General features: G+C 36.9%; 1 protein-coding gene across 9 annotated transcripts in view; it reads left to right on the top strand.

Annotated features, from left to right (window-relative positions):
- Positions 1 to 17,869, top strand: part of ncam1a (neural cell adhesion molecule 1a) — a 297,217-nt gene that overhangs the window by 261,204 nt on the left and 18,144 nt on the right. For 7 of the 9 annotated variants that reach the window (XM_051092300.1, XM_051092302.1, XM_051092301.1 and 4 more), the window contains 2 exons: positions 7,054 to 7,178; positions 8,809 to 8,989. In XM_051092300.1, coding sequence (XP_050948257.1) covers positions 7,054 to 7,178; positions 8,809 to 8,989 — 306 coding nt within the window. Of the gene's footprint in view, positions 1 to 7,053; positions 7,179 to 8,808; positions 8,990 to 12,486; positions 14,075 to 17,869 lie in introns of those variants that run through there. The other 2 variants (XM_051092307.1, XM_051092308.1) reach the window with 1 other exon arrangement.

Here is a 17,869-nt window from a genome sequence, read left to right on the forward strand (position 1 = left end):
AAGATGTTCGTGTCTTTCTTTCTTCAGTCATTAAGAAATTATGTTTCTTAAGGAAAACTTAACACAATTTTTCTCCATATAGTGGATTACCATGGTGGCCCGAGTTTTAACTTCCAAAATGCAGTTAAAGTGCAGCTTCAAAGGGGTCTAAACGATCCCAGCCAAAGAAGAAAGGTCTTATCTAGCGAAATGAATGTTTAAATACAGCTTCAAAGGGCACTAAACGATCACAGCTGAGAAATAAGGGTCTTATCTAGCAAAACAATCGGTTATTTTCTAAAAAAAAAAATTACAATTTATTTACTTTTTAACCTCAAATGCTCGTCTTGTCTATTCTCTGCAAGGTGCATGCGAGCTCTGTGCAATCCGGTCCAATACAGTTAGGATATGTCAAAAAACTCCCATCTCTTTTTCTTCTCCAACTTCAGAATCATGTGGGACGATTTTGACGTTGGAGGAGAAAATGAGATGGGAGTTTTTCGACCTTACACAAAGTACGCATGCGCATTGCAGAGAAAAGACGAGCGTTTGAGGTTAAAAAGTATATAAATTGTATTTTTTTTAGAAAATAACAAATTGTTTCGCTAGATAAGACCCTTATTTCTCAGCTGGGATCATTTAGTGCCCTTTGAAGCTGCATTTAAACATTTTGGAAGTTCAAACTTGGGGGCGCCATTGAAGTCCACTATTTATTTTTTTATGACTGAAGAAAGAAAGACACAAACATCTTGGATGACAAGTGGGTGAGTACATTATCTGTACATTTTTGTTCTGGAAGTGGACTTCTCCTTTAAGTAAGAGATATTATTTACGTTATATTAAGCCATACAAGTCCTAAAGGAGAAGTCCACTTCCAGAACAACAATTTACAAATAATTTACTCACCCCCTTATCATCCAAGATGTTCATGTCTTTCTGTCTTCAGCTGTGAAGAAATTGTGGTTTTTGAGGAAAGCATTTCAGGATTTTTCTCCATATAATGGACTTCATTGGTGCCCCGACTTTGAACTTCCAAAATGCAGTTTAAATGCAGCTTCAAAGGGCTATAAACGATCCCAGCCGAGGAAGAAGAGTCTTATCTAGCGAAACGATCTGTAATTTTTTTCGGAAAATAAAAATTTGTACGCAGAACGTAGGCGGAACTGTAGACCCAGTGTTTACAAAGCGAATGCGCAAGACTAAGGAAGTGCAACTAAGTCAAACGCTGTTTACAAACAAAAAGGTAGAACGATGTCAGACGATTCTGAAGTTGTAAGAGAAAATGAGATGGAGTTTTTCGACATACTCTATTTTTGAGCCAGAGTACACAGACGATGAACTTAGACGTGATTCGTAGCGCCGTGGACGCGCATCCCAGAGCCTGTGCTACACTAGCTTTTGTGCTTAAAAAGTATGAAAAAAATGACCACTCGTTTCGCTAGATAAGACCCTTCTTCCTCGGCTGGGATTGTTAAGGGCCCTTTGAAGCTGCATTTAAACTACATTTTGGAAGTTCAAAATCGGGGCACCAGTGAAGTCCATTATATGGAGAAAAATGAAATGCTTTCCTCAAAAACCATAATTTCTTTACGACTGAAGACAGAAAGACATGAACATCTTGGATGACAAGGGGGTGAGTAAATTATTTGTAAACTGTTGTTCTGGAAGTGGAGTTCTTTAATACCCTGAAGGTGTACATTTGACATAATATCTAGTATTCGACTTTGCTGTGATGGAAAATGCTGCTCCTCTTCTTTATCCTCCTCCACCCGCTACAGTCCTGAGCTCATGTATGTAGATGTCTCAGGCTGAAATTGCTGATCTAAGATAAGTTTTTGTTTTCCATCCTGATGGATAATCCTAGATCAACATTTCATAGCATTGTCTCGGACTTTGTACACATGGGCAGCCTCTGCCTTAAAGCTTCTCATTTGCCCATTCTGTAGCATCCAGCTTTATGTCCAGTAGATGAGGCAGGTTTTTATCTGTACGGTCAACATCACTTGAGTTTCCTCTGCCTTTGGCTGGCCTGTTCTATTTCAGTTGGTTTTACAGCCCTTTTGATGCTATTCAATCTGCACAGGCATTTATAATTCAATGTACAGTGCAAGAGAGCTGCATTTGAATCCTCTTATCAAAAGTACCACTCGCAGTCAGAGGAAATACTGCCGGTGAAATGGATTCATAAAGCAATTTGGACCCTATTCTTACCCGGCATAGTTTAAATGGGTTTCATGAGGGCTAATTTTTTTTTGTAAGTACTTTGATTTGTGTTTGTTTTTTTTTTTTTTAAACTGTCCTGGAATTGCTGTATGGATCTATACACACTATATCTAATGTTACAGAGAAGTATTTATGTTTATAATTTATGTTTTCTTTTTGTTGTTTGTGTTTCTGTTTGTACTTTTTGGTCTTAACACGTTCCATGTTTGTATAATTTTTTTCAATGTTTTGTATTTTCCATGTGACCCCTCCCCCCTTCCACTTTCCTTTCCACCAATCATGTGCGTGCGTATCATGTGACTTTGTCATATGACTCTTGCATGGTGCTGATGATGTCGTCTTCGCTGGTGAACAGAAGGTAATTTTTTGTTGATTTTATGTTGGCTTTTTTTCTTTTATTTTGGTCCAATTCCCATTAACAGTGAGAACAGAGAAGTCAATGAGGGGAAGATAGAGGGAACACCCACCCAGTACCATCAGGATTTATGAGCCATTTCATTTTTGAGTCATTCATCCTCAGAAACCTCACACCACCTACTTTATTTGGCTTTTTTGAAAACCATCAGCCACTCTCCCTAGACAGTAATCCCAAAGCTTAGTCTCCTACACATGCTGCATGTTGAACTTCTTATTGATTTTCAATACATATTTCACTCTACTGACGTATAAATCATTTCTACCCTCCCACTTCAACTATTCTTTTAATAAATGATGTAACTTTTGGAGAAAATGTCTGAATATCTTAAAGGAATAGCACACCCAAAAATGAAAATTTGCTGAAATCCAAGATGTAGATGAGTTTGTTTGCTCATCGGAACAGATTTTGAGAAATTCACTTGCTCACAAATGGATCTACTGCAGTGAATGGGTGCCGTCAGAGAAGTTAAAAACAAAATCTTGATGGATTTGTTTATTACAAACATGCAGCTTTTCATTACACAGTTGTGTGAATTACTTTGATGTTTTTGTCAGCTGTTTAAACTTTCATTCTGACGGCACCCATTCACTGCAGAGGATCCACTGGCGAGTGATCTAATGCTAAATTCCTTCCACATCATTTACAACAAATGTTCATTTTTGGTTAAACTATTTCTAAAAGAGAGTTGCTTAAAGATGAAAGAAAATAAATCGAATGAGTTGGTTATGTCTCACAAACTCATTTATTAAAAAAGACACATTTTCACTTGTTTTTGTACAGATTAGTATAAAGAACATCAATCATCATGCCCTCATTCATTTGCACATCATAAATGTGCTTTATATGATAAATTATGCTATAGATGGAGTACGTGCCAAGTGTCTTCATACCACAAAGCCTAACAACAACTTATTGCATGAACACATTCACACACACTTCTGTTCTCTGTCTCTCGTCTCAGTCTTTATACTCAAAGCCTCTCATGCATGTCCTAATTGTACGTCTTTGTCTTATGAATGAACCCGTCTGCTGTTCCTATGAGGAACAGCGTCCTCGTATTTTAAGAAAACGCTTCTACTTTCTCTTTTTCTAACCAAACATTTTTAACGACGCGCTTGGTTTGAGATGAGATACTGTCTCTGTCACTTTTTCTGTAGTGTCTCTCAGTTGCTATTTCTGAAATATGTCAAGTTAGGATAGCAGTCATTATTAGTCATGATCGAGCGGCGCAATAATCCATGACCCTTGAATCTAATCCTCCTTCTGCATGGTAGCGCATGGTTCCTCTCTGTAACCCTAATCTGTCCCTCTTTGTCTTCTTAGCATCTGGAAGTCCTTCAGCTAACTGGAAATGATGACTGGATCTCAGAAAACATGTTTAACTGCCATCACTCCTGCACTGCTTGTCTTAAATTAACTTGTCTTCATTTAAATTGCAGCATCCGATTGCAAACTTTAATCAAGCTTCAATTCATCACGAAGGGAAACACCTTAGGCCTCTATTTTCATGCATGCTGAAACTAACTGCCTGATGGTCTGAAATTTTCAAAAATGCCTTTAACTTCAATTAAGCTTAATTACAGAACACTACAAAGAGATTTATCAAGATACGAGACCATAAAAAACATAGAGGGTTACGGTTTCAAGTTTACATTATCCTTTGCAGAATCTGTCTTTTTTGTTTTATGTTTTTTGGCTGTAAACATGTTTACATATTCCAAAAGACTAAATAGCAACTTAATTTACAACAGTGATCTCGCTTACATACCAGACTTTTTAAAGCCATTTACGATTGTTTGGTCATTTTTTAATCTCGACATCATTAAATATGCAAAGCATGCTGGGAAACCAAAAAACTTAAAGGACCTGGAAAACAGTGGGCAGCTTCACTTCAAGAACTAAAACGTTCACGAAAGCTTACAAAAAGTCATGAATCCTCAAGGCAGAATTGACTGTGTTCATTTAGTTATGTTGTCCTGTGTATATTATGTTATATTATATTATATTATACCAGTCAAAAGTTTTTGAACAGTATGATTTGTAATGTTTTTAAAGATATATCTTCTGCTCACCATGCATTTATTTGATCCAAAATACAGCAAAAGCAGTAATATTGTGAAATATTTTTACTATTTTAAATAACTGCTTATTATTTAAATATATTTTGAAATGAGCTAAATTTTCATTACTCCAGTCTTCAGTGTCACATGATCCCTCAGAAATCATTCTAATATGCTGATTTGCTGTTCAAAAAACATTTTTTTAAATTATTATTATTATCATCAATATTCAAAACATTTTTTTCAGGATTCTTTGATGAATAGAAAGATCCAAAGATCAGCATTTATCTCAAATGAAAAGCTTTGTAACATTATACACTATACCATTCAAAAGCTTGGAGTCAGTATAATTTTTGTTTCTTTCTTTTGGGAAATAAATTATATATATATAAATTAATACTTTTATTTAGCAAGAAGATCAAAAGCGATGATAAAGACATTGTAATGTTACAAAAGATTTCTATTTCAGATAAATGCTGTTCTTCTAAAACTGAAAAAAACTGAAAAAATGTAGCAGTTTTCAACATATTAATAATCATTTTTTGAGCAGCAAATCAGAATATTAGAATGATTTCTGAAGGATCATGTGACTGGAGTAATGATGCTAAAATTCAGCTTTGAAATCACAGAAATAAATTACATTTTAAAATATATTAAAATAGAAAGCAGTTATTTTAAATAGTAAAAATATTTCAAAATGTTACTGTTAATATTATATTAATTATATTATATTATATTATATTATATTATATTGTTTAAAAATTTGGAGGTGGTAAGATTTTTAATTTTTTTTAAAAGGTCACTTACGTTCACCAAGGCTACATTTATTTAATCTAAAATACAGTCAAATTGTGAAATATTGTTATATTTTTAACTAACTGTTTTCTATTTTAATATATAATTTTTCAGCAACCTTGAGTGTCACATGATCCTTCAGAAATCATTCTAGTTTATTGATTTGGTGATAATTTACTGACCGCAAACTTTTGAACTGTTGTGTACTATTATATTGTATTATATTTATATTATATTATATTATATTATATTATATTATATTATATTATATTATATTATATCTTGCAGATTCTGCCAGGAAAACAGTTGTGCTGCTTAATATTTATGTGCAAACCATGATTTTTCAGAACTCTTTGATGAACAGAAAATTCAAAATAACATCTATTTGAAAAATATTTTATAGCATTATAATTATAGCATTTTATAGCATTCTGTAGCAAGCCTTTACTGTCACTTTTAATCAATTCAGAAAAGTCAAAAAAAAAAAAAATATATATATATATATATATATATATAATTTACTGACTGCAAACTTTTGAACTGTTGTGTACTATTATATTATATTATATTATATTTTGCAGATTCTGCCAGGAGAATGTAAACGTATTAGTGTCAAATCGGACTTGTTCATTATATTTCTTAGGTCAAAAATTCAGATATCCTATTCCCTTGACCTAAAATTCATCTCATTTGTCATGTTTTGTATATGTGGTGTTGTATATACACAGTGTGACATCAGTACCTAATAGGGGCTCTTGTCTAGCAGCAATTTATGATGATTAATGGGAGCAGAGCGATGTGGCCTCCTCCCAGGCTCCTCTAGTGACACAGGTAGACAGCTAACATCCCAAACAAGCGCCCACACATGCGCATTCCCCTCCCCCCTCAGGCCGCTGATATTATTAAATGTAATGGCTGAGAATCTCCAATCAAAGCATGGAGGATAATTAAGGGAGTTCTGTCATTAAGTAGTGGGCAAGTCGAGATAACGAGCTCCCCCAGAGACTGCATTACAGCGCCGCTCTCTTCCTCCGTCACTGCCACCAATACAGGTCCAGCTCTCATTAAAGCCCTCCACATGCCCAAGCGACTCAGCTCCACTTTTACAAGAGCCAAGCGCTTTCATTAATGTTCCACATTTGGAAGGATGGGAGGCAGAAGTCATCATTATGCTGCCAAAAAGCCTCTGCGATGAGATGTCTCGACAGTTTAGCCAAAAACGAGAACAGAGGAATTGAGACTTTGCTAAGTGACTCAACTATAAAGTGTTACATCTCATCCTTTGATCGTTAATTTGACCAGTTTTTGTCCATAGTTTAGCCATGTAACTTCCTTTCAAATTCTCCCAGCTGGGTTAACACTGTAAATTAATTATAAGCTAAAATTAGCCAGGAGTTTAATTAGCTAACCTATTTCTGCAGTTCATATTCAGAGGTAAAGGATGCCTTGTGGATTACAAATCAGCTGGTTAAGGATGAGGGGACATTTACCTGTGGAAATGTGCCTGGGTTAGGGGACATTTTGAATCTGTGCTGGGGTCTTCTAATACTGTTTTTTTTCTGGTCGTTTTCTCCTCAGGGGAACCTAATCCTCCTAAACTGGAGGCTAAGCCAGTGTCCACAGGCAACGAGATGAAGGTCCACTGGATCAAGCAGGACGATGGGGGTTCTCCCATCAAACACTATCTAGTGCGCTACAGAGCTGTGAGTATGATTGGACATGAGGTAACATACTTCACTCATCCTGTCTTTTGAATTATTTATACCGCCATTGCGAGAGTGACATGCCTTTGGAGAGGTAGTGAAGTTGACGGGTCAGTGACATAAAAGTGTCCATGAGAAAGGAAAGGAAAAAACGAAATCTAAAGAAGTGTTCTTAGAAATCAACTCTTTGTGTTCATGTTTGATTTAGAAAAATGTTTATACAATTTTTAGGAAATAAAGTTACATTTAATAATTTAAAAAATGGCGTGGTCTAACCCCAAAATAAAAAAAGTTAAAAAAAAAAAAATATATATATATATATATATATATATATATATATATTTTTTTTTTTTTTTTTTTTTTTTTTTTTTTTTTTTTAATAATAGCAATATAAACTTTTTTTTTTTTAGAAAATCACACATGATATTTTATAACCAAAACTAATTTGTAATAAAAAAATTTAATTATGTAATATTTTACTTTGGAACATAGTCATGAGGTTTCTGCAGGGTTCCTCTCTATGACATAATTTCATATTTTTTTATGTTTTATTCCTGCATTTTTCTGCATGTTGGTAGCCTTTGATTTGGCAGACTTATGTTTTTCAATTATTACTGAGTAGTTTTGTGAATATTTTCAAATCTATTTAAATATTTAAATTGTTAGTATTTTATTCATTTGAAGATTTAAAACATGTCCCTCAAAAAATATCAAATTAAATTTTAATTTCGAAAATAAAAACATCATAGAAGAGGTGTATGCCAATTCAGTGTGAATTTTATGGATTTTTGAAGAAATTAGAATACATAAATGCATAATATGTTGTTTTTGAAAAGTTTGGGATTAGTACGATTTTAATGCTTTTTGTCTCGTATGTCTCTTATCCTCATCAAGGCTGCATTTATTTGATCAAAAATACATAAAAAGTAATATTGTGAATATTGTGAAATACTATTACAATTTAAAATAACAGTGTTCTGTTTTAATATGCTTTAAAATGTAATATATGCCTGTGATCAAAACTGTATTTTCAGCATCATAACTCCAGTCCTAAGTGTCATGTGATCCTTTAGAAATCATTCTGATATGCTTATTTATTATCAATGTTTAAAATAGTTTTTACTGCTTAATATTTTTGATGAATAAAAAGTCAAAAAGAACAGCGTTTATTCAAAATAGAAATCCTTTGTAACAATATACACAACCATTTAAAAGTTTAAGGTCAGTACTGATAAAAAGTGATATTGTTAAGAAAAAAAATCTATTTTTAATAAATGCTGTTCTTTTTAACTTTTTATTCATCAAAGATCCTTAAATCCTTAAAAAAGTATCACAGGTTCCAAAAAAATTAAGCATGTTAAGAAGGTGACACAAAAGAATTGTGTAATGGCTGATGAAAATTCAGCTGTGCATAAAAGAAACAGATGATATTTCAAATAGTATTAAAACAGAAAACCGTTATTTAAAATTGTCATAATATTTCACGATATTACAGTTTTTTCTGTATTTTTGATCAAATAAAAAAAGAACATGAAAAATCTTACTGATCCCAAACTTTTGAATGGCAGTGAATATAAAAATGAGCATCGTGTCATTGACCCTTATTAAGTGTGTCCACATGTGTTCGTAGAAGAATCGCTCTGACTGGAAGCCGGAGATCCGCCTGCCCAGCGGCAGCGAATACGCCATTCTGCAAAGTCTGGAGTGGAACACGGAGTACGAGGTCAACGTCATTGCCGAAAACCAGCGAGGACGATCTGCACCCGGCGTCCTCTCCTTCAGGACCTTGCCAGAGCCCACCGCCATTCCAGGTACGACCCTTCCCCTAACCCTGAAGCACAGCCACTGCCAGCCGGAGCAGCCAACAGCCCGACCGCCTCAACCCAACCCCTGTTAACCCCATCCTACTAGCAGGTCTTGTTGTGGATTACACAGGCCACCCTTGTGTCAATTCAGGTTGTGGCCTGGCCTCCTCTAGAGAGTGATTTGACACAATCTTAGAGTAATAAGAGTGCAGAGTGATAAATGTCTGTGAGAGGTGGCCACGGGTGAAGCCTGGAGACCTTCAGCTCCTCTCCAGAGCCCTGACCCCTCCGGCAACCTCCCCCTGACTCTTGCAGCCGGCTTTATTGCTAGTCTCGGAGCGATTGCAGATGATATCAGTGGAGATGAGATTTTCTATTTGGCACTCGGGAGGCAAAAAGCCACAGCAGGTCCGTTAAACCATCCACCCCCCTCCACCACGGGCTCGTTTGGTCTGTGCTCCATTGGCAGTGCTGTGTTTTTGTTTTCTTGCGAGCTGCTTCCCCGCTGATAAAAAATTGGGCCTTAGATCATCCCTCTCTCTATTTCCTCGGTCTCTTTCTCGAGGCTGAACTGAGGCTCAGTTCAGGCTCATTGCGGCAGACCGATTGAATTGGGCTGACTATCTGCCCGCTCTCAGTGGGGAGGCATCCTCTGGTTTTGCATGATGACGCCTCAACAGGATTAATGGTTTAATGCTTTACTGAGGACCTAACAGGCATCTGCCGGTGCATGGCCAAGAGACCTGCTTTTTCTCATCCGCTTAGTGGGAAGCAGCCATATAGCAGTGGGAGCTTTGGATCTCGGAGCACTTGTGCAAGACAGGTTCAGATGGATAGAAAAGCCTTCCTTTGTCCCTTATCTCGCCACACTTACACATTGCAGAGTTGTTAACCTCAATGTGTAACATGTGGGAGTTAAAAAAAGCAGCTTTTATTTTTAGCCCAACATCTGTACTGCATCAGCTGGAGCAGCTGCTGTTGGAAACGATGGTCCAAAAACAGCTGCTCAGACAGCGATTCACGCTTCTCTAGAGTCTTATATTCGGACCAGCGTGCGGGAGACAAGTTAGACACCCTTAAAACTGTCTGGACACTATTATTATCACATGACATATTACTTCGCTTTCCAGATGGAGAGAGTTTGGCAGGAATTAAAATAGGGAGCCAGTGGATTTTCGTGCGTGGTACGGCTAACGGCAAATGCTAAAGCTCTACTTCCTGTAATCCAAATCTCCCCGGCTACAGTTGACATGGAGTTAAAGCTGTTCTAATACAATGCCCGTTAACGTTTGTGCCGTTTAAATAACATCGGAAAACTCATTCAGTCATCCAGCGCATTATTACACCGTATTGCATCATAACCTGTTTGTTTCGCCTCGTCTTCTGACTGGGCAAAGTTTCCCTGGTGTTTGCGACATAAAAAGATGAAAGCTTGTTTGTTTCCTAATTTCTTGTAGAACGTTTTTTGAATTAGTTATAATTAATTTAAATGGAATTTTCTGGAAGCACTTGTTTAAAGCTGAAGTGTGCAGTTTATGTAATAATGTTTGGTTTTTAAAATGCCTTCTCTATCTCTGCGCAATAGAGGCAATTATAAATAAGCCATTTGTAGATGAATTTCTCCAAAAGGTGTAAACACTGTCTCTGTGGTGCTATTAAAGACCACTGGGGTTGGGATTGGACTATCTATTTGACAGAGCAATTGCAGTTCAATTACACTTTTTGTTATAAATGTTGTTTGGAGACACAGAGCAGAAATTGCACACTTCACCTTTAAAGAAAGAGGATATGTAATATACAGTTGAAGTCAAAAGTTTTCATACACCTTGCAGAATCTGCACAATGTTAATTATTTGACCAAAATAAGAGGATCAAACAAAATGCATGTTATTTTTTATTTAGTACTGACCTGAATAAGATATTGCACATAAAAGACATTTACATATAGTCCACGAGAGAAAATAATTGTTGCATTTTTAAAAGCATACCCCGTTCAAAGGTTTACATAGAGTGATTTTTTTGTTTGTTTGTTTAGCGATATTTGTTCACGAGTCACTTGTTTGTCCTGAACAGTTAAACTGCCCACTGTCCTTCAGAAAAATCCTTCAGGTCACACAAATGTTTTGTTTTTTCAAGATTTATGGATATTTGAACGCTTTCTAACAATGACTGTATGATTTTGAGATCTAACACTGAGGACAACTGAGGGACTCATATGCAACAATTACAGAAGGTTCAAACGCTCACTGATGCTTCAGAAGGAAACGCAATGCATTAAGAGCCAAGGGTGAAAACTTTTGAACAGAATGTACATTTTTCTTATTTTGCCTAAATATCAGGTTTTTCATTTAGTACTGCCCTTCAGAAGCTACAAAAGATACATGTTTCCAAGAAGAAAAAATAAGTTAAATGTACCCTGATCTTCAAATTCAAAAAGTTTTCACCCCCCAGCTTTTAATGCATTGTGTTTCCTTCTGGAGCATCATTAAGTGTTTGAACCTTCTGTAATAGTTGCATATGAGTCCCTCAGTTGTCCTCAATGTGAAAAGATGGATCTCAAAATCACATAGTCATTTTTGGAAAAGGTTCAAACATGCAAAAAATGCTGAAAAACCAAAGAGTTTGTGGGACATGAAGGATTTTTATGAAGAACAGCAAACAGTTTAGGGACTTGTGAACAACTATAACTAAACAAAGCAAAGAAAATACTTGTAGATCATTTAGGTAACAACACAGTATTAAGAATCAAATATATGTAAACTTTTGAACGGGGTCATTTTTACAAATTCAACTATTATTTTCTCTTGTGGACTATGTGTAAATGTCTTTTATGTGAAATATCTTATTCAGGTCAGCACTACATAAAAAATAAGATGCATTTTGTATGATTCCTTTTATTTTGGTCAAATAATTAACATTTTGCAGATCCTGTAAGGTGTATGTAAACTTTTGATTTCAACTGCATATCAAAAACTGGCTGTAAAGTATAAAACACAATGTCAAATACCAGGAAAGTTGCCTGATCCGTGTTTCTTGATTGTACGTGTCTTTGTGTCCCTTATAATTCCATTTTTCCCATCATTTTGCTATCGTTGTCCTATCATTCTCGACTTGCTGTCATTGCTGTGCTTTTAACATGCTACGGCCTTCTTACTTTGGTTTTTACTAACTTGCTTGATCTTTCCTTTGATATTCTTTTCTAATCTTGATTAACCTTTAAACTTAATTTTCAGTATTTGACCTATTCTCTGTCTCTCTCTCTCTCTCTCTTTTTTCTCTCTCCCTCTCTCCCAATTTTTTTCCCTGTTTTTTCCTTCCCTCCCTCTTTCCCTTTTTCTGTCTCCATGTGTAAAATCGGACATCACCGGATCATCGCATTGTCAAACACACACTCAAAAATGTTTTTTTTCCACCATTTTTGCATTTTTTTTTCCTGTGCACTGTCCCTGTGGTGTTCGGGTGTCTTTTTTTTTGGTGTGGTGGTGTGGGATGTGTGGTCTCAGCAACCCTTGGCTGCTCCTCTGTGACGTACGCTCTCGTCACTCTCATGTTCTCCATGCTGACTGTGCTAGTGCTCTCATAAACTGGGGCTCACCAGAGGAGAGGAGCCCCGTCCACTCTTCAACCACACCCTTCAGTTTTCTACGCCTTTCTGATCCTCTCGCAGGCTAAACAAACAAACAAACAAACAAAAAAGAATATCAGTTACATGTATTGGAATTAAGCAGAGTGTTCGGTGCTTGTGTCATTCTGTTTTCTTTTTTGTTTCTTGTCATTTTTAGTTTCTTCTTCATTTTATGTTTAAGCAAGGCAACGCTGGTGTGTTTGAAAAGTTGATTTCAAACCATGGACTTTTTGGGAGTGTTGTAGAAAATCTTTTCCTATCAAGAAGCCTGATATTAATCTCGATATAATTATTCTAGGGCCCATTTAGGAGATAAAAAGTCCTTATTTTCATTACCTTCATTCATTTTTAAGTTTCTTATTCTTTTGTTGTTGTTCCTATTATTGTTATTATTAAGATATTAACTAATTTGGAAGGGTGTGTTTAAGAAATAGGCACCAAGTTTGTGTGTTGACATGGAAATGTGTTTTTTGTGACAAAATGTACATAATTTTAGACGATTCAGAAAATATATACTTTCTGTAATGGATTTTATTTACATTTTCTTTTCTCTGCTTCTTACTTGAAAAGACCATTCAAAACTAATGCTACTGCTGTTAAACTCATCCACGTCAATAAGTGTCATTTTCAACCGTGTAATTTAATTATGTTCTGTAATACATTTTTTGTATAAACGTACCAGTATGGTGTCATGCAGTAATCATTGTAGGTTTTAAGAAAATACGGTAAGCTAGATGGATTGTTTTGTTTATTTTGTGTTCTTAAACACACATTTCGAGTCGGAATCTCGCGACAGCGAGTTGCATGGGACCATAATGCGTGACCGTTTCATGTTTGTCCCATGATGACATGGTGCTCAATGTCGGTTCGGAGGGACCCACGGAGCCTTTTACTTTTGAAGGGCAGGAGTGTTCTGCAGTACTTCTGATTGACCATCTCTACTCTGAAATGCTAAATTCCTTAAGGCTGTTTTCTTGCTTAGACAGGATTTAACATAAACACCCCCCAGACTGAATTTCAATGCGAAACCCACAAGCGTTCTTGTGTGCATGGCACCGCCTCCGTTGTAACCGTATAAATCAATTTTGAACATTAGCGATGGACGGATACAGGTATGGATGTCGACTGACTTCCTGCCGGCTGTCCGTGTTAAAGAAGATGGTGGTCAGTTTACATGTCCGAGGCTGCCGTATGCCATCGAGAGCGGAGATACGAGTGTCATTATTATGCAAGACCTATGCAGGCATTTCCTGGGAGGGTGTCGAGTAAAGTGCAACTAATGTAATTAAGTGTCTTACAGTATAAAAGCTCATATATATAGCAGGGTTATGAAAATAAATGGGGGAGGGAATGGGGTCGTTTGTTCAATAAAATGGAGTAGCATTTGTTTCCCATTTTGGAATGGATTCTCATGGTAATAAAGTGATGCGCCCTGGAGTTTTGACTCCTGGAAACGCATGTGCCAATCAGTTTGTCGGGCTCATCATTCATATGCAGGTGCGTCTCTGTCCTTAATCATTGTGTGTTGGTGCTAGGTGACATTTCATCAGAAAAGCAGCACCCTGTTTTGACCCGTCTGGGATGTTTAATGCCACTCCGGATGGATCTTCAGCTTCATTCAGACTAGCAGAACCAGAGGCAAAATGACTTGAGAATCCAAACTTGGCACCCGCAGAAGTGCCACTTGTTCGCACTTATCACTGAGAGTGACTGGAGACGGAGGCAAGTGCCAAGTCTGGAGGTGTCTGAATAACCTGAGAGTCCTCAGAACAGACTGAGCATTTGTAATGACCGTGCCGTGAAGGTTAAAACGGGCTGTTAGCGAAAAGTCACATTCAGCAGATGCCTCTGGAGCTATTAAAAAGTATTCACAAATTGTTATAACATCTGCAGTTCGGTTTTGATCCTGCAGTGGCGTAGTTAACGTTAGCTAGCATTCTGAAGACACAAAGCCTGTTTTTCCATTGATAGCCATTCAAAATTCACATCTCTTATATTACGTCGAGTGCTGCAGACGTGATGTCAAAACTCGGAGGACCCATTCGCCAAGAGTTTTTCCTGTGGTAAGCATAACTTGACAATACTTTGATGTTTTGTTGTACAACATAATTAAAAAAACATTCTCTAGGGAACCCATAGCAAATTAGTCTTCTTAGTTTTGACATCACTGCTGCATATTATATATACGCTGCAACAATTCATAATACAGTTACATGTCAAGTAATTGGGTTGAAAAAAAGTGTCCAGATCTGAGTGCCTATGAGCAAAGATGTCAGGTGTTTCCAGGTACATATACCATAGGAATGCTAACAGCTAACTCTGTCCTTGCATTCCAGACTGCCTTGATTCAATCTAACACTTACATATAAAATGCACCGCATTGTCAGTTTTTTTAGCACACCAATTTTCCGTATTCAGAACATGATAATGTTTATAATATGTGGGGACGGCTCCAGTGTCTGGAAGACCTTTCAAGCACGCTGCTGAGTCAGCAGAGCAGGGTGTTTTTGGCCAGTGAAGGCACTCAGCGAGACAGCCTTTGTGCTCAGATGTGTGCCGTGATTTATCGCACTTGTTAAAATGCAGGCTGAAGCTCAGGAAAACAAGTGCGGCCCACTCCGCGCTCCGAGCTAGGAGAAGCGCTCTCGGCCCTCTCCTGGCTGGCCAGTAGATTAAATCTGTCAGCTTTACCTGCCGTTACCCAGCCTCTTATATACTTCCATGGAGTGTGTTGACTCCTACGATGGCTAGATTTCATCACAAAGTCCACAGCACCCGATTGCCTATCATACAGGTTTCTTGGTTTAAATTCGTAATACGTTTTTGATTATCGTAGGTCTACTACAAGTCTTGAGCACCGTTTTCTGAGAGCTGTACGACTCAAGTGGAGCTGCAGGTGTTTTTTTCTTAGAATAGTTTTGTCTAATGCATTTTTCCTCCAGGTTGAGTGTTGAGTGCATCCATAATTCATGATCTCCTTGATACACGTAGATGCGTTTTAGGTCTTTATGTGGCTCCATCAATGATTTAGAAGGACGTTTCATTAGAGACACTTCATGCGAAGTTGCCTAGAACTCGATATAAGCCTAATTGCAAATTCAGTTAGCTTGTTCATCTTAATTCATGGTATAATCTATGGCTGTGTACTCACAAGAATACTTGAATGAAGTGCCAATAGAGTGTTAGGCTAGCAATAAACTATGTTAGCTTAAGTTTTATGAACAGCCACCATATTATATCATCAAAGCTGTGTGCAACTACATGCATGCATGCGTTCTGTGTCAGGTGAATATTATGACTTAATATATAAAAGTAAGTGAATTAGAATTTGCTCACAATGAAGATGTTTTAAGAATAACAAAAATAATTAATTACATTTATCAAGCATTTTACTTCTTTTCTAAGAACTCAAAGCGCTCAACATTGTGAGGGGGGTATCTCCTCGTCCACCACCAGTGTGGTGGTGCCATAGTGCGTCAGAACGCCCACCACCCACCAGCTTATTGGTGGAGAGGAGAAAGAGTGATGAAGCCAGTAGATATGGGGATTGTTAGGAGGCCACAGGTCACACCTTGCCAGGATGCTGAGGTCACACCTCTACTCTTTTCCTGGGATTTTTAATGACTACAGAGAGTCAGGACCTTGATTTAACGTCTCATCCGAAGGACGGTGCTTTTTAACAGTAGAATAAAACAACCTATTACAGAACAACTGGTTTATGGTAGTAGGTATTAGCTTTTTACTTATCTCAACTGTTTATATACACTGCCCTCCAAAAGTTTGAAAACACCCCTGGCAAAGTGTGGTTTCGGACGATAGCATCATAAATCCTTATTTTATGGTGCAAATACATTAAAGTAACTTGACATCATCATTGAAGACCAGCAATTATAATTTTCATTTTGATTACATAATAATGCCAATATATACATGTCAAAATCAGACATGCCCCTTTGCCAGCTGTGATGCCTGGTTACTGGTTTAACTTGGCCCAGGTTTTTAAAAGATTTTTGGGTCAGCACTCCTTAATAGCTTCAACAACTGATTGCCAATTAAGTTTAGAATATGATGAATTTAGGCCCGGATTATGCAGAGCTGTAATAGCTGCTAATGGTGGATATTTTGATAAATCGAGAATATAAGTTTTTTCTATGTATAAACTGTTTGTTTTCGTAGTTTGTGTTGTCCCTTATCATGGCAAAATTATCACAAATTAAAAAGGATTCATGCCAACATTGTCCAAAACCCCTCTTTTCTAGGGCGTTTCCAAACTTTTTGGAGGGCAGTGTATACACACACATTTATTTTTCATTATTTTATTTTATTTTAGATGGATTGAATCATCTTCCCACAATTTGATCAAATATTTCAGCATGCAGTAATATGAACTGAGTTTATATGAATTGCCATGTTTACCGGCACGACATGAAAATCCATATAGCTGATGTTTATTAAACCACTTTTTCATTGTACATTTTGTTTACTGATCCAGACTCAATAGATCCTGTAGTTATTTAGCATATTCATCGTTTAGCTTGTCATTCCTGGTAAGTAGTCTGTGTTTTCAAAAGCTGAAAACACAGTTCTGCTTGTTTTTCTCCATCTCGTTTAATCCTCGTTCCTTTAACGTGGTGTTTCCTTTTATTTTCATCAGTATGGCTTCCATTTGTGTGTGCTGTGTGTGTGTTTCCACAGGAGTTACCTCATAAGTGAATGCACTAAGAGCTGAATATTGAGATTATCTTCACCGTTCCATGCCAGTGCAATTTCTCTGTTGAAATATGTGCATGAATACGAACAGAACAAGCCTTGTAGTTAACGTTCTGAACAAGACTGCTGAAGTTCTGTATAAAGAGAGTTAATTATGTCTCTGAAACAGCATGCTGGGTTCATTTCCATGCTTCAGAATGCCTGTATGTGATGTTATGTTGTATACTGTGTGTGGATAATACATGAAAGGCATCCCGTTTTGGCAATCTGTGTGGTGAACATTATGGGGGTGAATTCACTAGAAATGAAGTGATAGCGCTTTTTATTTGCATATGTTTGTTGTTTTAGTAATTAGAGAATTATGCAAACCCAGTAACAAAATCTGTGCTATTTGCACTACGCATTTAGGTTGTGAAGGATATATCAGACAGCCATAATCTGGCATACTTTACTGGAACTGTACAGCGTGATTTTAACACTGTGATCCAGGCACCTCTTTAAAATGTGTAAAATGGACTCATCTACACCACGCATTTGGACGTACGCCCAGA

The sequence above is a fragment of the Labeo rohita genome, chromosome 21 (genome assembly GCF_022985175.1).
Source record: "Labeo rohita strain BAU-BD-2019 chromosome 21, IGBB_LRoh.1.0, whole genome shotgun sequence".
NCBI lineage: Eukaryota > Metazoa > Chordata > Actinopteri > Cypriniformes > Cyprinidae > Labeo > Labeo rohita.